General features: G+C 46.1%; 1 protein-coding gene across 16 annotated transcripts in view; it reads left to right on the top strand.

Moving 5' to 3' along the window:
- The window catches only part of GTF2IRD1 (GTF2I repeat domain containing 1), a 174,489-nt gene that overhangs the window by 107,796 nt on the left and 39,709 nt on the right, over positions 1–26,984 (top strand). For all 16 annotated transcript variants that reach the window (XR_006176255.2, XR_006176254.2, XR_006176253.2 and 13 more), the window contains 9 exons: positions 2,903–3,023; positions 10,651–10,688; positions 12,685–12,765; positions 16,868–16,957; positions 18,435–18,488; positions 21,579–21,644; positions 24,144–24,327; positions 26,478–26,536; positions 26,791–26,853. Coding sequence is in view for 12 of the 16 variants with exons in the window: in XM_065573179.1 (XP_065429251.1) it covers positions 2,903–3,023; positions 10,651–10,688; positions 12,685–12,765; positions 16,868–16,957; positions 18,435–18,488; positions 21,579–21,644; positions 24,144–24,327; positions 26,478–26,536; positions 26,791–26,853 (756 nt within the window). In the remaining 4 variants the exon portion in view is untranslated. The remainder of the gene's footprint in view (positions 1–2,902; positions 3,024–10,650; positions 10,689–12,684; positions 12,766–16,867; positions 16,958–18,434; positions 18,489–21,578; positions 21,645–24,143; positions 24,328–26,477; positions 26,537–26,790; positions 26,854–26,984) is intronic.

The following is a 26,984-nucleotide window of genomic DNA, read 5'->3' as shown; positions in this document are numbered from 1 at the left end:
TAAATAGCCATAAGTGAAGGGCATATGTAGTTGTGTTCACCAAAGATAAAACCTTATTTATATAATATACACAAGTAGAAGAAAATTCACTCCATGCATAGGACCTATGCACCACTTAAGTCTAAGTTTAGCCCTTCAAATAGGGCTGAAGTGAGACTTAAGTCGTGCATAGGCCATGAGCTGGCTTTGTGCACAAGGTAAATTTCACCCCTAGAAAGCCATGGAATATTTGAATTGTACTTACAAGGCAGAAGACACACACTGTGGATTCCCATTTATAAGTTATTCTCTCTCCCTTGCATATAAATACCCAACTACTTCAATTTAACTACTTGGCTTTGTCTTTTGCTCCTTTTTACTTGTACTGCGAACAGTGTAATATGAAAGACACCATTTCAAGCAACTTTTAGCAAATAAAACGAGGCATATATTAGTAAGATCTGAGCGCTCCTTTCAAAATACTATGAAAAGACACCCAAAAGATTGCTCCAGTGGCTTTTTCCTATCTTAACCTGATGTATATCTGAAAAGTTACTGTAAAAATGGCACCATCTGGTCATGTGTTTATTGTCTGCCAATGATTTCAGACCCAATGGGCTCAGTTTACAAGTGAAAACTTATTTTCTCTAACTAAGGCTGGGATCTGAGTGTCAAGCTGGGTGCTTTTATCGCCAGTTATAAAGGTTCTACAAGCCACATTAACCCTTCAATGGCACCTGTACAACCTTGTTATGTTGCTGGTAAGCCCTCCCTCGCACCCACGAAACCCCTTTGCCTACAGTGGGGTTTGCGCAAGTGTAACTGACTGGAAATTAGGAAACAATTCCGTTGTTGTTGCACAGGATTGGAACACATTCCAGCTTACTCCCTCCGAGCTGTGTGAACTCTGCAAGGCTAACAGAAGCAAAAAGTCAGCAGATCTGAATACACAAAAGGACGGAGTCTGCTGAGTAAGGAGGTGCCATTTTTACTTTACGCTTTGTCGGAATGGAGCTGCACTTTCAGTTGCCATCTACAAAGTATCCCAAGGTTTCCACTGCAGTTTTGCTCAACATTTAATTAAAAACCCACCGCTCCTAGGAAACCTATTTTTGCGGCTCCCTGGGCAGCTTCATTGTTACAAGAGCAAGATTTTGGTGCCCGGGAAGGACCCAGTTGAACTGTGGGAAGCATCTTTAATGCTCCATGCTGCTTGGTGTTCCCGTTGCGAAACCTTGCCCTCCTTTACATGCCGGAGCCTAAAGGAAAAGGGACTTTACATTGCCATCGATTGTACACGCTTCAAAAAGAGGTAGCTGCAATGTGACTTAGAGCTGAGTAAAGTTCAAGTATTACAGATGATAATGAGACACCTGCCTGGTTTGTGCGGCTTGTCAGAATAATTCTGCTCCCTCCTTCCCCCAGATCTAGCTAATCCTCCAGTCTCCATTCACCTGCTCTCTAGCACCTGATTTTCATTTCCTTTGCTGTCTTCGTAGTGCTCTTTTCATCTCTAAGATCATTGCTGGAGCTTGATTACTGAGGAGCAGGGGAAGGGCAAAGAGAGAAGGTTTTCATGGCAGCTAAATGCTTATTTTTCTCCTTTTCTCAATTTGTCACGCCCCTTCTCTCTCACGCACAAGGGGCAGATTTTATATGCTCAGGCCATGGTGCTGATCTCCCCCGCCCGCCCCCGCCGCCTCTTCTCTCACCACGTACAGATTAGAAAACACTTTTATTCGAAGTAGAATGTGATGCCTTTGGCCAAGTAGCAGCCTACAGGATACCACTGGCCTGTAGGTCAATTTGTGTGGCTGGTGGTTGCTCTGTGCCTTGCCTCCCTACAGGGCGCCCACTTGTATCTGTGCTAAGCTCTGAACTGGCCGTACTGTGTCAGATTGTTCAACGCAATGCACACTGGGCCCCTCCCAACCTGACTCCTGTGCTCAGGAATTCAGGCCACCTGAGGCTAAGCAACAAGAATATCAAACAATTCACCGGGAAGGGAAGAGGGTGGAGCCCAGCATACCGGCACCTGGGAACTGAATTCATCTTCTAGGTACTTGCCCCCGGAGAAGTGAGGAATCCCGGTGAATTGAAAGAGGAGACATGGAGGACCAAAAACAATAGGAAGGCCTGGTAAAAGAAGATCCATCGAGAGAGGCATGTGTAAATGGCAGTCATCCTCAATGCAGTCCCCTGCCTCCCCGCCACCGGAACCGTCCTGCTCCCGGCCAACACTAGTGAAACTGCCTCCATAAAACGTTTCCTGAGGATTTTCTCCCCTCAAGCCTTTCGCTGCATTCAGTAGTATTACCCTAACTAGCCATCCCTGTGCGAGGAGGTCTGGCTCAAATGCAAAGGTGCCCATCTGCATCTCTTCTTGCTGGAAGGACTTTTCTCCTAGAATGGCGAGAAGGCAATTACCAAGCAGAATTTCCAGTGCTAGATCATACTAATGCTACAGTGTAACCGAGAGAAGGTGTCCCCGTATCTTTGGGTTGTCTGTACTGCAGTCACAGGGCGACTGCTGCTTGAGTAGACCTACCCGAGCTCACTTGAATCGGGCCCGCTCAGATCCAGCAGCACTTGCTTCAGTGCAGGCTAGCCCTGTGAGTAATTACCCAGGGTTCCAGACAGGCTTGTTCAGCCCACACTGAAGTGCCCTCTGGTCCGGGACTGAAGCTAGCTTAAAGCTAGCGCGTTCTGTCCAAGTCACACCCTCTGATTGCTGTATTGACAAACCCTTTATGCGTAACCCAGGCACTCACTCTTTCTGCATCACAAGCTGCTGACTAGCTTTGTAATCCAGGAAAGGACCGACGTGTAGTTTAGTGAGCTGTGCTGCTAGCATTCAAATTCTTCTGTGGTTAATTCTGGTTGTGCTTTTCATTACCAAACCTTGCTGCGGAACTGGGACCAGGAAGTAAATTTACCAAAGATCCTACCAAGCTGGAGCCCTCCAGCCCATCGGGGGAAATCTCTCCGGAACCACACAGAATGGCAGTGCTAGACCTGGCAGGGACTTCTCAGGCTAATAACAGGTATGTGGCTTTCATCTCCACCTAAGCAGTTTCCTCCGTAATGATAGAGGCTAGATTGTGACCCCCTCAGCCCATGTGCAGCCCCACTGGGGTCCACTTGAACCGCTGGTGGAGTGAGGTTCTGCTCACAATGAGGGTGAGAGTCTTGCTCTGTGGAAGCACTGATCATAGCCTCTCTGATATATACTGTGTCTTTCATTGGTTTCAAATGCTATGCAGCAAGGGAGCTGGAAACCTTCCCATTTCAAATGTGTAGGATTTTTTTTTTTTTTAACCTGGTGCAGTAGAGTTGACGTTACTATTAAAGCTGTAAGCGAGAAAGTCTAATCGGCCTTCATTTGTCAGGCTTTTACTGCACGAGGCTAGTGAGGGAGTCGCTGTTAGTCACAGCAATGCTGGGAAATCCAGGGGGAGGAGAACGTTAAAACAAAAAGTGAAAAGTATGCACTCAGTTAGCCCAAGTGCTTCCGCGCGTGCGTGTCTGTGTAAGATAAGAGAGATGGTTTAATATCACTTACCGTACGCACTCAGGACCAGATGTGGGAGTCAAAGGAAGTGAGTTTTTTGCCTGAGTGAAAACTGAATAAGAACTTCAGGATTTGCCCCCAAATTAGGTCCATGTCTGAGCCTTTCAGTGTGGTGTAGTGTCCAGTTTGTGCTGCCTGTCTGTTTAGATTGCAAACTCCTCAGGGCAGGGACTGTATCCTCTTTTGTCACTTGTGCAGTGCTGAGCACACTGTTGTCACTGGAAAGATTATTTCCAGAGACGCGGTTGCTGCAAGTGGAAGGTGTGTGTGTGTGTGTGTGTATGTATGTGTGTATATATATATATATATATATATATATATATATATTTGTCATGCTGTGAGTTTGGAGCGAACTCTGCAATCCTCTGTTAGCAGCCGTCTGAAATCTGGAAAGCACATGAGTAAGGGGAGTGAGATGGAAGGCACCAAATGGTGTTGCTGGTAATGTGGTAACTGCAAGTGCTTTGTTTTGGCACAATAATGAAAACCAAGGGGCTCATTTTTCACTTTTGATGGTGTGCCCACCCTTACTGCCGTTGGCAAACCACTAGAGAAATCAGAACATCCCGATATTGTGAGCTGATACCAAAAAAAAAGAGATCAAAACCACTGAGTTTGAACAAAAGGGGTCAGATCACGACTGTGTGCAAACAAGCTAGAAGATTTCCTTCCTGAATTATCTAAGATGCCTAAAGTAAGTCTAAAAATTCACCATCAGACTGCAGTCTAACAGGTCACACTTGATAAGAAGGGTACGTTCGTAACTGAGTGATAGGTGTTTTGACAAATGTCTAATCAAATTCATAGAGGCCAGCAGATGATGGGACGCTAGATGAGGAGGGCTCTGAGAATTCTTTCCCAGGTGTCTGGCTGTTGAGTATTGCCCACATACGCAGGATCCAACTGATTGCCATATTTGGGGTCGGGAAGGAAGTTTTCCCCCAAGTCAGATTGGCAGAGACCCTGGGGATTTTTTGCCTTCCTCTGCAGCATGAGGCATGGGTCACTTGCAAGTTTAAACTAGTGTAAATGGTGGATTCTCTGTGACTTGAAGTCTTTAAATCATGATTTGAGGACTTGTAACTCAGCAAGAGGCCAGGAGTCTATTCCAGGAGTGGGTGGGCAAGCATTTGCGGCCTGCAATGTGCAGGAGGTCAGACTAGATGATCATGGTGGTTCATTGGTTCATGGAGGTTCATTCTGTCTTTAAAGTCTGTGAGGTCAATAGTTTATAACCATCTATCAAGCCTTCAAGTGATGCATGTGTAACCACGTGTAACACACATGACGTATGCCTGTGATATTCTTATAACACCTATTGATTAGGTATTAACTCTGTATGAAGGAAGTGTAAATGTAGTGACATGTGACTACAGACGGCAAGGGGAGAGATGTTCTGGTGTGTGACCAGCTTAATGTTGCTGAGACGCCAGGTACACGGCGGTATGTAGCTGCAGCCCTGAGTGAAGAGCAGCGCTCTGGGTGCTGGTGTTACCCCAGAGGGGTGTGATTCCTTCCACAGCCCCCGGGGTGTGCCAAGGGATAGGGGCTATTCTGTGACACCCCGTTTGGGGGATCAGCCGACTCCCACTTCCCTCCTCCCACATGCCCAACCAGCTTTGCCAGGTGAAATCCTGGTCCCAGTGAAGCCCAGGGCAAAACTCCCATGGTGCTCTGGGGCTAACCCCAGGCCTGTGGGAGCTGGGCTGGTGGACGCGGTGTTTCCATGCCAACACGTTCATACTTCACTACGCAGACCTCCTGACTTGGGTCTGCAGCTTGAGCTGCATCCGCACTGCAGCATGATAAGGCTTGGACCCCAGTCTCAGCGGGAGTGGGGCTCTGCTCTCCCCCCAGCAAGACTCTAGGATGGGGCAGGCAAACTTTTTGGCCTGAGGGCCGCATCGGGTTTCGGAAATTGTCTGGAGGGCTGGTTAGGGGAGGCTGTGCCGCCCCAAACAGCCATGCGTGGCCTGGCCCCCCGCCCCCTGACGGCCCCCCCAGAACTCCTGCCCCATCTACACACATGCCCCCCTCCCTGTCCCCTGACTGCCCCTGGAACCTGTGCCCCTGACTGCCCCCCGCTCCTCCATCCAACCCCCCCTCCTTCCTGACTGCCCCCCCCCAGACCCCTACACTCATTCAACCCCCTGTTCCCTGCCCTCTGACCGCCCCGACCCCTATCCACACCCCTGCCCCCTGACCACCACCCCAAACTCCCCGGCCCTCTATCAAACCCCTCCTGCCCCCTTACCGCGCTGCCTGGAGCACCGGTGGCTGGTGGCGTGGCTCCAGCCACCCCACTGCGCAGCACAGAGCACTGGGTCAGGCTGCGGCTCTGCAGCTGCGCTGCCCAGAGCGTTGCACCAGCAGTGCGGCGCGCTGAGGCTGTGTGGGAGGGGCCGGGGGCTAGCCTCCCGGGCCAGGAGCTCGGGGGCTGGGCAGGAGGGTCCCGCAGGCCGGGTGTGGCCCACGGGCGGTAGTTTGCCCACCTCTGCTCTAGGACCAGGCCCTGAGTGCTTGTTGACCCGAGTCAGACTGCTTTGTGTGTGCATGGAAGGGGCGCTTGGGGGTCAAACCTGAGCTTAGTGTGTGGTGTAGACGTACCCGCACCCACTGAGGTTAATACCATTCTAGCCCTGAAGGCCTTGGGGCATTTGGCACTGGTTGCAACATCCTGTTTAATTTTGTGATGGATAGTGAATCCCACAGGAAAAAGGTCTTTACAAATATCCTGAGATAACTACGGCTGAGGGCAGGGACTGGCCCTGCCTGTGAATTGCTGTGTCACAAGTAATAACGATGCTGCCCTGTACAGGACACATACGCTCGACTAGTGAGTGCTGCTTGGTGTACTTAGGGCATGCCCAGTTGATCCAGTTTAACTGAAAGTGGGATTTTAAAATCAAATTCACTTAAACTGGCCCCAAAGGCTGTTGTGTCCACATTCTTATTTTAGTTTAAACCAGGCTTATTTAAATACAAGAGCTAGGTGGTATTCTATTTTATTTGCTGAAGTTGATTAGGAGCAGATGAAAGCTAAACCTAATTAAGATTCTCTTAAAACAGAGAGAAGAGACACGGCCTTTTGCATTGTTTTTACTAAACTGTGTGATGTGACCCACCCGCTTCTATGTGTTACAGATTCATAAATAATATGAGTCTGTTACAGCCCCCGGCTACAGACCCTTGGCTTTTTAGCTTGGTCAATTGCAGTTCATGCTTTAGCCCGGCAGCCCCTGGTGCATAGGTCAAACTGACAGCCGTCGCGTGCGGACGAGGTTGTATTTTCCAAGAATGGATAAACTTGTTGCTTTGGTGAGGGTCTAATGGGGAAATAAGTAAACATGTGGAACACGTGACTGAAAAGGCTGCTGTTGAATCAATTCCTCTTTGTCCAGAGCTGGCTGTCACATGCTGAGCGCGGAACTATCACAGAGTATTTTAGCACAAGGAATGTATTGATCCAAAATTCTTAACACCTGACAGTCACATTCTCCGTATTCTTCAGCGCCCAAGACCAGGAGTAGATTTGTGTGATGATATTGACTTCAAGGCAACAAGCGCTGGGAAGCGGACAGAGCTTAGAGTGGAATTTGGTTCATGCTCTGTATCGTGCCATTTCGCATACGTTTGTGGGATGGATACTCTTGCACTAGTCTCAGCCAAGCAAAAAACTTGGGGAAAAGTCTCTGGAGCAAGAGGGAGTCTTCAAAAACTGTGAAAATTGTCAGGCCTTTGCTCTTCTTGTTCAAGTGCTAGAACTTGCAAAGGAGACCGCTTCTTTGACTGCCGCCCCAGGTTTAAGAAATGTGGCTCAGGCAAAGGTTGCCTCTTACAAGCAGAATCCAACATCACAATGTCACAGCGCTTTGGCAAGTATTCATCAAGGTATATAGGCACATGCTGAACTTTAAGCCTGGGAGCGATCATGTTCCTCTTCAGCAAAACACTTAACATATGCTTAAGAAGTGTTCTGCTGAATCAGGCCTCAGATGAACAATTGCAACTGGGGAGTCTGTAATTTCAGTTGTGGTATTGGATTGCACAATGTATGTATATTGCTAAAGGAAGTGATACACTGTATGAATTGATTATACTGGTAATAAGTTGTTGAAATTAAGAATTGATATATAAATATAGGGCTCACTCATTAAAGTCAATTAAAGGGTTTTATTGACTTCAGTGGGCACTGGATTGGGCCTTTGCTTATATTGGAATACTATTATATAGGTATATTGTATAGGTAGGTATATTGCATAGATGGAAAAGCTCTATTGTCTACTTGACTATGCATAGTCTTTGCTAAATGAGAGCATAATGGGTTGTGCAAATTAGGACCTGATCTTGCACCGCTGATGTTAATCAGGGTTTGGCTGTTCTGTCTAGATGCATGCTTACGCAGCCCTCGTTACGATAGTACCTGAAATTGTTACTGTTCATTTTCACAACACCCCAGGGAGGCAGGATAGTGCTGCTATCCCCATTTTACAGATGGGGAACTGAGACACAGAGGCACTAAGTGATTTGACAGAGGTCACATAGGGAGTCTGTTACAGAGCAGGAATTGAACCCAGGTTTCTGGAGTCCCAAGCAAGTGCCTTTATCTCTCTCCCCTCCCCCGCAATTATAAAAATACAGTTAAATCGACCTGAAGACAAACAGGCAGGCAGAACAGTGACAAGATAATAGGGACGTGGAGCTAATTTGCTAATATGCCCCCAGACATTTTGCTAAGAAAATCTACCACTGAGTATTCTATCCGACTGTGCAACAGTATCCGAGTCAGTCAGTAAAAGGTCTGGAATTTGCCATTCTCAATGTGCAAGCGAATCTGGGGGCTTACGGTCCATGTTGAACACCTGCTAATATTGAATTGTCTTCACCTTCATCCCTACTGTACTCTGATTCTAGTAGTGTCAGTCAGGATTTACACATTTTGGTAAAACAGCTTTAGAGAATCTTGGAGAAAAATGATGTTTTTTCTGGAGCTGAGTTTGGTGGTGGTTCTAAGTTGAATGTAATGCTTGTGAGGGATACCAACCAGAGCAGGGTTTTGAGTTTGTTTTCATTGCGGCATAATCATGAGGCTATTTGTACTGGGCCTTATTCTGATCTGACTTCCTTTGGTTTTACCCGAATATAAATCCCAGATCTATTGAACCAGATTCAGCACTCGGTTATACTGGTGAAACACTACCACAAGTTCAGTGGGGTCAGCGGGTCACTCTGGATTTACAGGGATCTAACTGACTAGCCCATTGAGTTCAGCTGGGCTACTGCTGACTTACACGGGTCTAAGGCTGGGTCTACACTACCTGCCTGAATCGGCAGGTAGAAATCGACCTCGACAGGACGCGACAATCGATCCCCGAATCGATGCTCTTACTCCTCCAGCGGAGGTGGGAGTAAGCGCCGTCGACGGGAAGCCGCAAAGGTCGATTTTGCCGCCGTCCTCACAGCGGGTTAAGTTGGCTGCGATACGTCGAATTCAGCTACGCTATTCACTTAGAGAACATAATCAGGCCATGTATGTTGAATTCACAGGCTATGTGAATTATAGCCCACTTGGGTTAATTCAGCATATTGTATAGGAAATCCTAAATTACAGTGGAGATGCAAAACTTGACTTGATCATACATTCCACACACACACTCCACCCCCATGTTTTGGTAATGTATGTAATGTATATTTCTAAATAAAATATAATTTTTTTTTAATAGAAAAAATCCATATCTGTGTGTAGTGTGTGTACAGAGACTTGTGCTCCTCTGTTAGGAACATAGACTAGTCATCCAGTCTATGACATTTGGTAACCCCAGATGCTGTAGAGGAAGGTGCAAATGGACAATTATGGGATAATCTGCGCCAGGAAAGGTTTCCTCCTAAGCGCCATTCGTTACAGATTGCCGAACGCCCTGAAGCCCAAGGGTTTACATCCCTTCCAAAAACTCTTGTTTGCTTTTTCTAATATTTAGCATGTATTCGAATAGCTGTGGGTAGCCTTGCTCTCCATATAAATCCTTACATCCTTAGAGAGGGATTTTCAAAAGCATTCCTGGTTGGCTTCACTCTGTTCCCATGGAAGTCAATGGTGCCACTCTTGTTGTCTTCGGTGGGTGCAGATTCAGTCAAACAGCGAGTCCTGGGCAGAAGACCTAGCACTCTCTCCCATCAGCTTAAAGCATCTTTACCAGAATCGCTAACGGGGACAGCTGTGCTGATGCAAGTTTGCGGTGTAGACCTGAGGTTTGTTGTTAAAACTCAGTGAGGTTCTCCTCTTTCTTTACATCGATGTTACTTCATTGACATCTGTGGATTTACTCTTGGTTTGCACTGATGTGACTGAGTGGGGACTCAGAACCCAGGGGGCTTGGTTACTAAAAACCCCAAGACAACGCATGCTTTAGCCTCCAGTAGGTCACTGGCCAGAAGATTGATCTCATTCATGGCAATGCTTGAAATGTTTGCAGGGTTTCAGATGTGCAGGATGGTACCTGAATCTTCCCAGAAGTTCAGATATATAATAGCACTGTTAAGGGGGGAAACTGAGCTTGATTTGAGACCCATCTATCTTAAGAACATTTTCAAACATTTCCTCTGCAGTAGCGGCACCTATGTAATTACCCCAGTGAAAACCTCTACTGCAGAAACGTGTCACGCTGGTAAGTTAAGTGGCATTGCCCATCCAAAAGTCATGCAAGACAAACCGTCTGTGCCACACCATGCCATCCTGGGGTGTGTCTCACTTCCTTATGAAATGTATTATAATGTTCTGATTTGCTGGCGAGTTGTATAAGCCTTAAAGAAGGGAATTTGCAATGGTTTACTGACACCAGAAACCCTGAGAGCTGTCATGAATTCTTTCCACTGGAGCCCGGGAGTGCTCTGCTGCTAGGATCGTCAGGGTGGGATCTTTATTTTTTCCTTATGCAGAGGAAGTATTGAAGTTGGAGCTAGTTGTTTTTTTTTTTTATCAGTCCCTTGAAAATGCCCCTCTTTTGTCTATTTGCTGCACTGTATATAAGCATGTTTTGGTTTTTTTAAGCTATCCATTGATCGTTCCTTTACCATGTCTCCTGTCTGCTTCTCCTTGTCAGGTCTGAGAAGAGTAGTGTTTCTGAAGACTGTGAACCAGGTGAGCAAGAAATAATTGCTGCTTTCTACTGAAAAAGTGTAATGGTGAGGGACCAAAAAAAAAAAAAGGGCCTAGTACCTTCTAATAAATATCAGATTTCCCCGGGAAGCAGATAAACTCTCCAGTTCTTTGGCTGAGATGATGACATGCCACATGAAATGCATTTGCTGAGTGCGCACTCTCCCAGCAATGTGCTGCAGTTATGGCGGTTGTAATGAAACCTTTCAATACAAATGACAAAAGTGTAGCAAACATTGCTGCCTATCACGGCTCCCCATAGTGTATTATACTTTCCATTGTGTGGGGCTTGGAATCTCTGAATGCTTCTGTTGAATAGCTTATAGGAAGAGATATGTCTTGGGGAGGACAATGCCTTCTATATTGTGTATTTTGATGTGCAATAAACAATTCTGTGAATCTCTGTATGAGGGATGTTGTGTGTGTCTTGTGCATGCGCGCGCGCACACACACACAGATGGGCGTATGCTCCCTCTTTAAAATGAGCCCATCTGAGTGGGAATGCATCATTATTTAAAAACAAATACCAAAGATAATAGCAACAAGAATACCTACCCAGGAGAGTAAGCTGAATAATGGTGGGAAAAAGCCTGAGAAAATAGACCAGACTCATTCTGTGCCCTGACGGCCTACAGACTGTGGCTCTCGTATACTAGTGGGAAGAGTGAATTACAGTCAAGGATCCTTTCTAGAGAGCTTCCTTTAGACACATCTCTGAAACCTTTTTGACGTGAATTGATCGTCACAATACCCCTTGGAGGCAGATAAGTGAGTAAGTCTTTTCCCCATTTCACAGACAAGGAAGCAGAGATGCTCGTCCTATGGCCTTTTGGGCAGGCCTTGATGCCACAGAACACTTTGAGGATAATAGAACAGGAGTACTTGTGGCACCTTAGAGACTAACAAATTTATTAGAGCATAAGCTTTCGTGGAATACAGCCCACTAACAAATTTATTAGAGCATAAGCTTTCGTGGACTACAGCCCACTTCTTCAGAAGTGGGCTGTAGTCCACGAAAGCTTATGCTCTAATAAATTTGTTAGTCTCTAAGGTGCCACAAGTACTCCTGTTCTTTTTGCGGATACAGACTAACACGGCTGCTACTCTGAAATTTGACGATAATGGGACTTAAACACGTGCTTAAATGTGCTGCTGAATTGGAGCCCTATTTACTGAGGCCTTCTCTACCAGAAGAAGTTGCCCTAGTTTGTTTCCGGTAGCATTTTAAACCAGAATAGTTAAACTGGTGCAACAGGCTATGAACACACTCTTATTGTGGTTTTAAACCAGGCTTACTTCAGTTTGGGCAGGTCTACACTACCCGCCTGAATCGGCGGGTAGAAATCGATCTCTCGGGGATCGAATTATTGCGTCTCGTCGGGACGCGACAATCGATCCCCGAATCGACGCTTCTACTCCACCAGCGGAGGTAGGAGTAAGCGCCATCGACGGGGAGCCGCGGAAGTCTATTTGCCGCTGTCCTCACAGCGGGATAAGTCGGCTCCGATATGTCGAATTCAGCTACGCTATTCGCGTAGCTGAATTTGCGTATCTTAAATTGACCTCCCCCGTAGTGAGGACGTAGCCTTTGGTTTAAATCGATTAGGAATCGGTTTAAGATGAAGTGAAATAAGCCATTCTTAAACTGAAATCAGAACATCTATATAGGGGTTTGATCATTTAACTAAATCAGTTTAGAAAGTGATTTAAATTAAACTGGTGCGGTTTTCTCATATAGACAAAGCCTTATCCTTTCTCTGCCTCAGTTTTCCTATCTATACAATGGGGTTAGTGATGGTTACCTACATGTGCAATGTGCTTTGAGACCTATGGGTGAAGTGCTAAGCATTGTTATTAGCCATAGGTTACTGTCTAGAATCTAACATGCGGGCAATGAGGATTTTTCCTTCCCGTGCACTGATAATTAGTGGCCAGTTACTGTGTTTCATGCCTCCGACTACTTTTTTTCTCTTGCTAGGTACCTCAGCAGAACTGAGTGGGATCAGACATATCAAAATAGAGCCAGATGAGCTGGACATCATTCAAATCACCGTTCCAGGTAAAATATAAAACTTTTGAATTGCTCAGAAATATCTAGGCAAAGAACATTGGCCTTAGATTGCACTGCGTGAAGGTTTTGCTTTGGGAAAGGCAGGTTGCAGGAAATTGGGATGTCTCCTCATCTCACTTTCTTTTAGGATGAATTTCGCCCCCAAATCCCTTTCGAAAGTCAAATTCCAGCTGTGCATCAGAAGTTAGCTGATTTCTTGGGAAGGCCTTTGGGATAACACAGGGCTTTGTTTTTCCAAGGGCTTGTTCTGTGTCAGTTCATTTTATGCCTTTCACCCTGTCCCTGTCCCACCTCTGGCCAGGCAGGCTGGGAGCAGACTCTTCTGGAGCGGATGCTAACACTGCTCTTTAGGTGATAAGCCAGAAGCACTGAGATGATAGGTGACCATTGCCTTCCTCTGTCCCTGTGCTCTCCACCCGAGCCCCAGTGAGTTTCCCTGTCCCCATTTACAAAGGTGGGAACTGACACACAAAAAGTTAAATTATTTGTCCCAGGTCACGTATCAAATCCATGGTAGGACTGAGAGTAGAATCCAGATTTTCTGACTCCCAGCCCTGTGCAAAGAAAGCCATAGACCACCTTGCTTTTAGAGGGAGCAAATTGGAAACAGTGGTTGCAGCCTGTTGGAGAAGAATATGGAGTGGGTCTGGAAGGGATTTTAAAGTGACCTCACTTTAAATGGTCTCTGTCGATTTATTCTGGAGATGAACACCTATGGGGTGGATGCACCAGTGTGAAAAAAATGCTGTTAGGCTGATCCCTTTAAATTGTGGCCTCCGCGTTTCTATAGCACTGTGCATTGGCTCCTGAGGGTGTAATTGGATCATGAGCCTATTAAAAGCTGGTGTTCTACCGTCGCTTCTGTCTCTCATTAGTTGATATGCCCTGTAGGACCACTGGTGACGTCTCTGCAGCCTGCATCTGGCTAGGGCTTATCATTGTACAAGTGAATAAATAGTAGCTCCAAGCAACCAGTTGTAAGGCTACCAAGCTGCCAGTGAGCAATCAGTGATGCACATATGCTAGATAGTCTTGTTTCACACACACACACACACACACACACACACACACACACACACACACACACTACTAAGCGTAGCAGGGTCTAGAATTGTTCTCAGTCACTCTGGTAGGGTGGACCACACATTTGCTGCCCCCTGTCTTGCCATGACCCACCCTAAGAAGGTGTCCTGCTGGAGGAAAGAGCAATGACTTCAGATCTCCAGGGATTACCTAGAGTGGGTTCCCCAGGCAGAACCAGTGAGACTTAGTCCTCTGGAACTTAATGGGGCTGGCAACAGACTGAGGTCAATGAGGGCCCATCAGGCCAGATAAAAAAGGCTGTTGGCTTTTCCAAGGGGCCAGTTCTGGATGAAGCCCGGGACAGGGAAGGCTCACTCTCCTTGTCCTAACCCAAGTAACCTGGCCCGACCAGGCCTCTCTCCTTGATAGGATTTTCTCTGTGAAGATATAGTTATGGTCTTTAATGCCCAAGTGGCTATTTTGAGTTCAGATATGGCTTCTTTTCTGTTAATGCCGGAAGGGGACTAGATGGAGAGCTGATCTGGCCAGAGGGCTAGGCCACAGAAGTGCCAGACCATTGTGGTGCTAGAAAGGAAGAACCCCTGAAAATCTGTGTCCTGACACAAGGGGGCAATCTGGTACACAGCTGTAATTCCAGGTTAACCCCTTTGGCTTTATGGGGGTTACCATGGATTTATATCTGTGGAACTGAGAGCAGAACGTGGTCTCCCATCTTTTCTTTAGCCCTGGTGTTTGGCTATCCCGGCCTATTGAGTGTTGTTTTGGGGAACGTGTGCAGGAGTGAAGTAGATGGATCAGTTGGGTCAGGGGAAGGGGGCAGGTAGACAACGCAAGTTGGGGCAGGTGTGATCCAGCACAATAAGCATGTCATTTTGGAGTAGACGGTGGAGAACGGGCTGAAAGGAGACACGCAGGATTGGACCCAGAGTGCATTCATGAGCCACTGACCTTTGGGGAGAGGATCACCCGGAAAAGCTGATGGGCTAACAGTCAGTGTTGGGATCCTCTACAGCAAAGTGGGTAAATAGTTTCTGAAGGCAAGACCACAAACTTCACCTAATTTGTTTCCTGTCTGTTGTATAAGGTTGGAAGATCTCAAATCTCAAATGTTTATATTCCTGACCAGGGCACCAGTTCAGGAAAGCATCCCTGTTCAGGAGGGGCGGCTAAGCACATGCTTGAATCCCATTGAAATCACTGGGACCTAAGCACTTGCCCAAGGCCCAGATCCTAGGCACCTAACGCAGATTAATTTCAGTGGGAGATAGGCACCTAAATACCTTTGAGGATCTGGGCCCAAGTGCTTTCTTGCATTGGGTCCTAGAGTTGTTGAGGAGCCAGTGGTCACAGGCCATGATGGGGACAGCAGCGTTGAAAACACTGGGTTCTGGAGAGTAAAGAGGAGAGATTACAAGCTTTCCTGAGGAAGGCTATTCCTTGGGCTGGTATTTATAGAGTTGTTACCTTAGCTATGTAGTGTACCAAATGGTAGGAACATCTTAAGAGGTGATTAGTAAGGTGGACTTTCAATGTGTTTTACAAGCATTAACTACATAGTAACCTTGAGGGAATTAGAGCAAGAGCATGACTTTGAATGTGTCCAACTGGGAGGTGACGCTCTTGGGAGAAATAACGTCCACGCTAGCTGTACTTCAGATGGTTCTGAATTAGAGCCACCTGTGTTAATCTGATGCAACGCCATTGAAGTTAATGGAGTCACTCTGGATTTTACACCAGTTTAATGAGAGCGGACTCTATCCCATAGTTAATAGAGAGGAAGGGAAAAGGATCCGGGTATATTGCTAGAGCAAACATTTTCAGCTTGCCATGTAACAGGAGGAGAAGAAGGCTAATGGCTGGCATTAATAGGTGTATTTTATATAAATTTAAGGAAACTGAGTTATCCTAGTTTTTGAGCCCTGATTAGATGACACTTGGAGTTCAGAGTCCACATAAGGTAATAAAAATGGAAGGCCAGTATAGTTAAATTAGAGGGAGTACAGTTTAGGGCCAGGAAGATGATGATTAAAATGGTGGAGGAAACATTGATGAAATTTGGGTTATTTACCCTGAGAGGAGGTGATTAAGTAGTGACCTGACTGAAGTATTTAAAGTAGCTAAAGGTTTATTTTAAAATTAAATTTGGAGATCTCTTTGAGGGCATTGGAGAGGCCAACACTAGAGGAGACAGGCTTAAATTAAGAGGGCATACGTCTAAGAAAAATTAATGCTGCTTGACTCCACCGCCCGCTCCTCAGGTAGACCATTCCACCAACTCGCTGCCTCACTCCATAAAAGAATGCCTCCTTAAATTTTTCAGCCAGAATTGGACGTCTAGATATTAAGTCATCATGAAGCCATTTTTGGTCTTCACCCTTTGTGAGGCTTATGAGGAAACTTTTGCAGATGAGGCTATTTTCCCCAATTTGGGAAGGTGGAGAGGGTTTAATAGATGTTTCTGATGTCCTCTTACAAGTGTTAAAGTGTATAGGAGAAAGCTAGCAGAGGTGTCATCAAAACATTCCAGACACTGTGGCCCAGATCCTCAAAGATATTTAGGCGCTTAACTCCCATTTCAATGGGAATTAGATGCCTAAATACTTTTGAGGTTGTGGACCAGTGTGAGTAGTTCTGCTTCTGGTCCTATGTGCCCTTGTGACTGTGTAAAAACAACAAAGAGTCTGGTGGCACCTTAAAGACTAACAGATTTATTTGGGCATAAGCTTTCGTGAGTAAAAACCTCACTTCTTCGGATGCATGCATCCGAAGAAGTGAGGTTTTTACTCACGAAAGCTTATGCCCAAATAAATCTGTTAGTCTTTAAGGTGCCACCAGACTCTTTGTTGTTTTTGTAGATACAGACTAACACGGCTACCCCCTGATATGTGACTGTGTAAGTGCATCCTTTATCAAAGCAACATGCAGAGGCTCATGTTGGGTAGGTTAGTTTTTCATGAATTCTTGTGGATGGACCATAAAGCTCTGAAGCCTGCTTCCAGGGACAGTGACTGGGCTGTCAGAACTGTCTTTGGTGCTTTGTTCACAGACCGATCCCCCGGTTCCGATGAAATGCACGACCCAGTGACCAGCCGCATGACTTCAGACGATTCCAACTACATGCTAGAAACAGTAACAGGTAATAACAGAAATAATAAACTGCTTGGAATTAGAAAGCTCGGAAATCCTACAAACACCCAAAAAGAAATGGAGTACAAATTTCAGGCCAAGCTTTACAGTAATAGGAGCCTAAAGTCAGGGTCCTAATTCCACAGTTTTACACATCAGTAAGTGTTCTGACCTTTCAAAATTGCCAAGCACCCAGCAACTCCTATTGACCAGTAAGAACTGCTGGGTGGTCATCACTACTGAAATTGGGTCACTCATTTAGGAGCACAAATATGGAAGTAGGAGCCCAAGAGGCTTCTGTCACTAAAAGTCTTGGCCTAAACATGTAGCCATGTTGCTCTGAAGCCGCCTTAATTGTGTCCAATAGAAAACACATTTGATAATTCAGAGGCGAAGTGTGTCAAATATTTTATTTTTTTCCCCCATGGCATATTTAAATATTGTCATTGTTATTATTTATATTACAATAATGCCAAGACTGGGATCCCACTGTACTAGGTGCTGCACAGAGTAAGGGACAGTTCCTGCCCAGTGGACTCGTCAACTAAAAATAGATGTAAGCTCTTTGGGGCAGGTAGTATGGTTTTTTGTGGTGTTTGTACAGCGCCTAGCACCACGGGGCTCCTACGTGCTGCAATAATAAAAAACCGTAATAACGAAATAGGCAACAGATGGAGAGGAATCAGAGGGACAGAGGGGAAGTGACTTTGTTCAAGGACATTCCACGGGGCGAAATGGATGCAAGATCCCATGCCATAAGCCCCATTAGGTGGAGAGGACATGCTGCTGGGAGGGAAGGCCCCCTGGTTTTCATGGCACATGTGGCTGGCAATTTGCAGAAGCCAGAAGGAATCGTAATGAGCACTGTGTGAAAGGCAAACTAAGATGAGAAAACAGTTGAATTAAAAGCACGGTCAGCAAGGGCCTTTCCTTGAGGGTTAATGTTTGTAACATGAAAGCAGAATCATTTAGTGTAATCGAGAGAGACTAACGAGAAAAGGTTGTGGCCCGGATTCAACCTAGACCTCTTCTGACCTTCCCCAAAGGCAGCTCCCTACAGCCTAAATAGCCCCTCTTATAGCCTTTGCTCTGGGGACCTGTGAAAGGAGATGTGAATCTGAGCCGAGATAAACCCCTTGCTCGCTGGGGACCAGACAGTGCCCTTACAGACTGTCAGAAAGATGGACCAGAAGGCATGTCCTGTGTCACTCCACTTTGTGCTCTGTTGACTGAAGTGGGGGTGGGGGGGCAGTCCCCAAACTTCTCTGCTTTGTGGGTTCTGTTCTCTGGGAAATGCTGGCTATACACTGGACTGTTTTTCCCAGCATAGGAGGAAGATACTCCATTTAGCTAGCTAGCGCATCTGGCTGTATCTTCATCCCTCATTCTAGCCTCAAGCAAATTCTCATGCCTGCTCCTTGAGGCGTCTTGGGGAACGTTGACTGATTTATGCAAGAGAAACTGCTAAACCTTTGCTTTCCTTCCAGTTTCAGATAAAGAGCCCAGCCAGGACTTAAGACACGAAGAAAAGCCGATGGAAGGTAAGAGTGAATTTGTAATAAAAGCGGGCCAGCTTATCCTCTGATAATCTCAGGTTTGTTTAAAGCCTGATTAAAACAGCTGTATTTTATTTTATTATTTATCATGATTTGTATGATCAAAGGGCCCAGTCAGGGACCAGGACCCTATTTTGCTAGTGCTGTACAAACACAGAACAAAAAGACAGTCACTGCCCCAGCGAGCTTCCAATCTGAGTATAAAACAAGAGAAAACAGATGGCTGTAGACAGACTGCATTGGGTGGACCTTCTAAATTCTTGGCAAGGTAACTAGCTTCCCAGCCACCCTGTTCAGAAGCGCATCTTTGTATTTCAATGACTAGATCGTCAGATCTATCCTGATTGGTTGTATATCAACATCACTCCATTGACGTTCGTGAAATCGCTTCAGTTTGCACCAGCTGAGAATTGATCCCAGCAAATTTACTTGCCATAGGCGCCAACTTTCTCTGGTATCGGTGGGTGCCTGCCCCTCCCACCCCTTTTCCCGCCCCTGGCCCCGCCCCAACTCCACCCCATCTCTGTACCTGGCCCCGCCCCCATTCCAACCCCACCCCAAGGTCCCCACCCTAACTCCGCCCCCTCCCTGCCCCTATTGGATCCCTTCCCCAAATCCCTGCCCCGGCCCCGCCTCTTCCCCCAGCGCGCCGCGTTCCCCCTCCTCCCCCCTCCCTCCCTGCCCCGTGAATCAGCTGTTTTGCAGCGCAAGCGCTGGGAGGGACGGGGGAGAAGCAGGACGCAGTGGCGCACTCGCGGTGGAGGTGGAGGTAAGCTGGAGCAGGGGGGGCAGGGCGGGGCCACAGGGAGCTGCTGGTGGGTGCTGAGCACCCATCAATATTTTTCCGTGGGTGCTCCAGCCCTGGAGCACCCCCGGACTCAGCGCCTATGGTATCAGCTGCAGGTTTGGGGGTTATTTTTTAAGTATAAATTGCAGTGATGATTAAATCCTTTACTTTTGGTAGTCTGTCCAAGTCATGTCACTAAGAGCTTGATTGTGTGCTCGCTGAGGTTAGTAGCAAAGCTCCCGTTGACTTAAATGATGCAGGAGCAAGCCCTGAATTAGCAGCTCCCCAAAGTGAGAAATATTGGCCATCCCAGTCAGCTGTTCATCTGGCCACAGAGTAGCGTGGAGGTTAGTAGTGAAGGCGGGAATGCCTTCCTGTCTGCCGCTGGACCAGAGACTAAATGAACAACAAAAATGGAAACAACTCTTCAGGGTTTGGAGCACAATTTCTCAGTGTTATTTCAGTGTTGTGTCATAGGCCTGTTTATCTCTAAGTGGTCCAAACAATGAGTCATGTGTTGTGTTGGAGTGAAGGGAGAGAGATTGAAAACGGAGAGATTACAGAACAATGTGAGAGTGGTGTGAACTTTGATTCAGGCCACGTGTGCCTTGTATCGAAGGTCACCCCTTTTTATTTTCCTGAAAATGGCGGTGTTAATTCTTGAGGACTTGATAATTATCCATACAGTTTATTCTAGTCTATATAATAATATTATTTGTCAGAGAGGCAGCATGGTCTAGTAGGTACAGCACCGATGAGTGAGTCAGGAGACCTGTGTTCTAGTCCTGGATCGGCCCTGACCTACTGTGTAACCTTGGGCAAACCACTTCCCCTCCGTGCCTCTGCTTCTCCTCCCATCCTTTGTCGGTCTTGGCTATTTAGATTGTAAACATTCTGGGACAGAGATTGCGTCTGCTCTGTGTATGTACAGCACCAGCACAATGGTGCCCTGATCTCAGTTGGGACCTGTAATACAAACTAGAATAATAAATATATGGCACTGCATCTTTTTGAATGGGTTCATTTTGATCGCATTGTTCCTTTCTAGTTATCTCCAAAACTGATGTTTTCCTGCATAAGAACAGCCATACTGGGTCAGACCAATGGTCCGTCTAGCCCAGTATCCTATCTTTTGACAGTGGCCTGTGACAGATGCTTCAGAGGGAATGAACAGAATAGGACAATTTTGAGTGATCCATCCCCTGTCGTCCAGTCACTGCTTCTGGAAGTTGGAGGTTTAGGGGCACCTGGAGCATAGGGTTGCATCCCTGGCCATCTTGGCTAATATCCTCCATGAGCTTATCTAATTCTTTTTTGAACCCAGTTATACTTTTCATCCCATGGGAATGAGTGCCATAGGTTGACTGTGTGGACTATATGGCTAAAAATTAAAGGACAGAGCCCATCTTTTAACCTCTCTTAAATAGTTACATTGTTGGTAAATTGACTTTTATCTGATTTTTTAATTTTTAACCTGATACTGTGTGGATGAGACATTTTTAAACAAACAATTACCCGTGTTTGTGCCTGAGCTTATGGTACTTTTGTTCTGCTGCCATTAATCAGCAAGAGGAACTCAGCTGAACCAAAAGTATTGGGCTGAGTGGATAACAACATAAATATGACGAGATCGAATAGTAGCATGTACGGAAAGAAACTAGCCATTTTAAAACAACAACATACTTGTGAAAATAGAGAGCCGATATGAATGAAAATCATGACACTTCCCACTGGGTGTGACGCAGGGAGATGAAAGGATATCAATATATAGATAAATAAATAAAACCGCACGGGAGAAATAAATTATATCACCATCAAGAATGAGACAGATGCAAAACAATGTAATTGAGGAATCCTTCCTACCCCTCTGTGATTCCATTCACATCATTCAATGCACGCTATGATCTGACACAATACTGCCGCCTCTGAAAAACATCTGGCCCGTCAACCTATAGCACCGAGTCTCCGATGTTGCCCTAGGGCTGAAGGAGACTGGGAAAACCCATCTTGCCTGGGAGCTGAGATCAGCGTCACTGGTCACAAGAACCACTTGATCTTTTGTCAGCTGTGGGGCTTGCCAGTGACTCTTCATGATGTCGCTCCCCCATTCCTGGTGCGGATGGAGTTTGGTGGCAGCTGCTAAAAGGAATGGCACTGGCTGTAAAGGAGCAGAGGTTTTAAGAGGGCCTCTCCAGGTCAGTGGAGAATAGGGCTGTCCCGACAGCTTTATTGTACGTACCTGGGGTTAGAGGTGGTTTATTTGTCAGTGTGTTTCTCTTGTTTTCCAGATGGCCTAGGTGACGTTTTAAGTCATTTGAGGAAACAAGTTGAAACTTTGTTCAACACGCGATACGGTAAGATGTTCATTAGCCATCATTCTTAATGCTGAGCGCCGGTCTCTGCCTTAGGGAGCTAAGAATTTAGCTAATTGTTCAGAGCTGTCACCTACTATTTCCAAACCGCTTGTTGACTGAACGTGAAGTCTAATTTGTTCATTTGCTATCTGCTGGGCTTACAAATGCATTGGGATTCTCACCGGACCTTGCTATTGCAATTCTTCCTCTTGATTTCCTGAAAAAAAATCTCTCTAGCTGGCTACTACCTGCCCAGGAATTGCCTCCGTGACCCACACACTTTCTACCACAGTGGAAAAGGGCTGGAGTATTTTCCTTTTCTGTTGTTTGAAAATGTTAGGAAGCCTTTTCAATAAGATTGCTCTGGAGTGTGCCAAGGTATTGCGGGGCAGGGGGGGATTGTAAAAAGTCATCAGTGGAGTACAGCAGGGTGGTCCAGTGGATAGACTACTGGACTGAGAGCCAGGAAACCTGGATTCCATTCTTACACCGTGCATCCTTGAGAAACTCATTTGAGTCCAGATTTTCAAAAGTGCTTCCCACTTCTCCTGGGAAAATGTTATTCACTTCCACAGTGTCCCCCACTCAGTAAAATAGGGCCCTGGTCTGCAGATCTTGGTTGAGTTCAGGGTGAACGTCACACACACACACACACACACACACAACTGCGGAACAGAAAGGGACATGGAAAATTACAAGAACCTTTTGAGAATAAACAAAGTTTTCTGGGCCTGTCACAATCAGAATTCAAGGTTTTGCGAACCTCCCACAAGGGCTGATGTCACAAACACCAGAAGCAGAGCAGGGGAGCTGCAACCCTTAAGCTGCTATGGGCAAGTTTTGCTGGAGAAACACCCTTCACTGAGCTGAGGTCTTGGCAGTTAAAAGAAAGAGGAAATGGGATTTCAAATGTGTTTTAAAAATGTACTTATTTGTCATGTTAAGGCTAAACCTTCCATTCTGTGGATTGAATTAGGATCTTAAAATGGGTTGTTGGGTGGTTGGGCTTATTTGTGGTGGGTGATGGTGGGGTTATGGGGTTTTTATACGTATTTAGAAAGCATATCAGTTCCACATTAAGTGTGGGTGGCTTTAGATCAGAAGGCATCTTTAAAACAGGAAGCGCTTTCTAGGATGGTTGAAACAAATTGGTTTGCCATTGTTCTGCAAGACTGAAATGATCTGTAGAGAGGTTCTGTTCCTGGTGACGCTAGTTTATTAAAGAGCGTTAGACTTCACAATAGGTTTCCAGTGGGAACTGGATTACTCCCAGGTTTGGCAATGAGTAGAGCCTGTCAGCTCCAAATTGCTAGCTCATGTTCAGCCCAGGGTCTTATTTTTTTCTTTTTGACCAAAAGCTGTTGCTCTGTGATGGCTGTTCAGCAGCCTGTTGGCTGGATTTTCAAAAGAGCTGAGCTCCCAATGAATACAATGGAGAAATCCCCACTTTCTCCACAGAGAACAATGAGGGGGAGCTGCTGTGAGCCAAGCGCTTTTGAATCTTGAGCTTGTGTCCTCAGTCTGGTTCTTAGTGGACGAGTGTCCTCATCACGAAAGCACTGCAAGTGTTGTCACTAACTACCACCCTTGGTGCTAGCTTCTGTGGAGTGGCCGGGAGCTGCGCTCTTGCCCTTCAAAGTTGTCCCTCCACATCAAAGTTAAGGTGTCTTGGTAGGACATGTTTAAGATACACGGAGGATTCCAGTCACCAGGCCTGTCAGTCCAGTGCCTTTCACCAGCATTAAGTTCTCCCAGACCACCTCTATAACAGTAGAAAGTTACCTAAGACCACGCTAGAACTTGGTTCTTGACTGTGTATAGCCATGGCTTGGCCTGTGTAACCCAGTGGTGAGTGCATGTGATATGGGCAGCTCTGTGCTAATCTGCAGAGGATAGGAGTCTGTGACAGCCCCAGGTGGGGAGCCTGAGCTCTCGAGCTCAAGTTGTAGCAGTTTGTGCATTTAGCTGTGGCAGTCCCCAGTTCAAAAGCTAGTGTGTTGGTCAAGATGGCCCAGGGAGAGGCCTGTAATACACCCCTCCAGGGGGTTAAATTTGCACTACAGAACTGTCACAATATGGTGATTCTGTGTGCAATTCCTCCTTCTGTTCCAGAAATCGGGCAATTGCAGAGAGAGGGAGAGCTATGTGGATACAGACATGGGGGTCCCTGTTGCTTTAAGAGAGTGTCTCCCAGTGTTTTCAGTAACAAGTACATTGTTGAGAGGCAGGTTACATGTTACGTTTAACAAGCAAATTCAGAATAAAACCCAGGATCGTTTAGTAGATTTTTCTCTTCTTTCCATAGGGTGCTCTACAGTCTGTATGACTCAGGTTCATAAAGACACGCCCAGGAGTGTGTGTGTGTGTGTGTGTGTGTGTGTGTGTGTGTGTGTGTGTGTGTGTGTGTGAACCTCCCCCCAAAACATAGGGTGTGATGTCAGTTTTACTTGGGCCCAACTTGAAGGCCAAATGAACTAATGAGACTTGATCCTTACTCAGCTAAAGCCATAGGAATTTCGGAGCCTGTCAAAGTCCCCTACGCCAAGTTCCTGATGTACCCAGAAGACCTGTTTGTGGTGGGTTTGCCTGAAGGCATCTTACTCCGGCGTCCTAACTGCTTTGGGATTGCAAAGCTGAAAAAGATACTGCAAGCTAGCAACAGCATCCAGTTTGTCATTAAGAGGTAAGGCAAGTCTGGTTAACCTCTTATTGGTACAGTATCTGCAAATCTCTCAGGGAGGCTGCACCTTATGCTACTGTTTGTGCTTTTACTTCTAAAGAAGAGACCTGTGTTCCATAAATTACCTGGAACACATCCGGAGCTTAATCTTCTGCAATGAATGTTCCCTATGAAAGCGATCAGATGGTTACTTTGTTTGAACAATTGCTCAAAGGAAGCGATGATATCATTGACCTCCTCCTCATGTGCTTTGCGGGGAGGGAAGGGTGGCACTGCCTGGCTCAGAGGATTTGTAATAGGATACAAAGCTTGCCACCTTTAAGTCTCTGGGTCAAGTGCTACGTAGGTCATTGCTATTGGAATCCAAAGTCATTGCTTGGAGGGAAGCGCTGACTACAGAACTTCCCTGGAAGTGTGGCTTGATGCATTTGAATTTGTAGGATGTGAGGCTATGTGACAGTCTTGTGTTTATATAAGGCCTTTCCTCCAGAATTACAACAAAGCCGTGTACAGACTGATCGTATAAAACTATTTGTATATATGTATAACCTGCTGGCTGAGTATGTTAGGTTTCCATCTAGTGGCTGGTGCATATATTGGATAAAGGCCTGCTGTTACTGCCAGCTGATGGAGTTGTTTCTTTGGCTCTGACAGTAGAAGACTCTGCTTTTAGTGCTGAACATCCCAGGTTCCATCTCCACTAGTAACAAGGATGTGTTTGAGGGTGGGGGGACTCTGACATACACATGCATCGGTTTTTAGCCACAACTAAAACAGAGCAACTGTTAAAGCAGCCAACAGCAACACGGCACAACAGCGTAGGCCAGGAAGGAGAGAAGAATTCTGTACCCAGTAGAAACTGCAGTTATAATTTGTCCATAAATGCTGAGGTCAATGCTGAGGAAAGCACCACAGGATAGTCCGTGACCACAAATGGGCAGAGGCTTGGTTTTACATCTCGTGACAGGCCGCACCTCCAGCAATTGAATGCTCCGTAACACCATGCCGGGACATTATAGCAGTGCGGAATTAAATGGAGGAAATCACTTTACTGCATCAGCAGCAAAACTTCCTGCAGCACCTAAGATTTTCAAAGCCACCGAGGGGAATTAGATTTTATAACCCCCATTAATTTCAATGGCAGGCTGGCATCTAACTCCCCTAGGTGGAGGTCTCCCATCTAAGTGCTAATCCAGCCTAGCTCTTCTTATCTTAGATGACCTGATTTAATCACAGCTGTAGGTGGTATAATTGCAGGCCTTTAGCTTTGTAGAAATCCAATTTAAGATTGTGTTTTATTTCCCCAACCAGATGAAATAAATTGATAAGACATCTAAGCTTGACTGGATGAGAGGGGGCACAGAGGAGATGTTGGAACATGTTCTCTGGTCCTGCCCAGTTACAGATTTTTAGGGTCAGAGTTCAAGAGATGTCTGGTATTTATGCCTCAAACACCTTTTACTGTCTCTCTCGGAATGATTTCAAATTCTGGAGCCTCTGGCTTGCTAAGGAAGTGGTATTAGTGCTTACGTTCTGGCTGCTAGACATGTGTTAATCTGCTCTTGGGCACAACCTCTCCCTCGCAGATGAGGGGACTAGTGGAGGCAAGGCTGGATGGCAGCTGAAATGGAAAATAAAAGTTGGGCGCAGAATTTGGTTGGCATCCAACCAATACTTGATCTGCAAACTGACAGCAGGTTCAGCATTTGTGATTTGTCTTATCACCTGTCCCACTCCTTCAAATCTACTTCTCTGTAGTACAACTCTAAACACCTGTATGTGGGGTTTGTAACAGGAACCAGTGTCCTATCCTGGTTCACTTTTTATTATAAATAAAATTTTCTGCACTGCATTGTCTACGGAGAGGAACTGCGTTGTACTTGCATGCAATAGAAGATGCTCAGCAGCTCTGAACTTAATCTTATCCCATAGGGTGTTACACTGGCTCGCTGAAGACTCTTCTGGCATGAAAATGATTTTCAAGCTTGCCTTATTGTACTGCAAGAGGTTTAAAATTGCATTAGCCAGATGTGTGTGTTGGGTTCGTGGGCACGAGTGTTATCCTAGGGGACAGATCGTAGTAGTAAGAACTCGAAGCTTTACAGGAATGGATCCTCACTCACGCTTCATCTTGTTTTTTCAATGTTTTCCAGACCAGAGCTTCTTGCTGAGGGAGTGAAGGAGACTACCTCTGACAGCCCAGGAGCTATGGGTAGGATTCTGAAACTTACAGATAACTCGCATCAATAATGAAGCGTGAAGGGAATCAGAACAGTTTCCAAAGCACTGCATTCCTTCCCCTACCTCCGTAGTCTTTTAGGCCTGACTTCTCAGAGTTCTGTGAACACATTCAGTGCACTGGGAGCAGCGGACACCCAGCCGCTCTGAAAATTAGAGCCTTGTTTGTTGTTGCTTCAGTTGCACAGGTAGTCCTAACGCTTCCTGCTGTGTCCCTTGTCTTTGCAGCCAGCGAGAGAGACTCCAGTGACTCCCTTGTCGATGACGCTGTGAAGAGACAGGGCTTTCAAGGTAAGACTGGGCAGCATCTGGAAAGATCTCCTGAGTCTGAAGTGCATTTAAAAGAGCTTTTCCATGTCAGTCTTCTATAAACCCACAGGGGGGTTGGAATGTACTTGGCTATGGCTATGGGGCGATGAGAC

Source organism: Chrysemys picta, chromosome 19, assembly GCF_011386835.1.
Source record: "Chrysemys picta bellii isolate R12L10 chromosome 19, ASM1138683v2, whole genome shotgun sequence".
NCBI lineage: Eukaryota > Metazoa > Chordata > Testudines > Emydidae > Chrysemys > Chrysemys picta.
The sequence above is the reverse complement of the archived record's forward strand: the minus strand, read 5'-3'. Positions and strand labels throughout refer to the sequence as shown.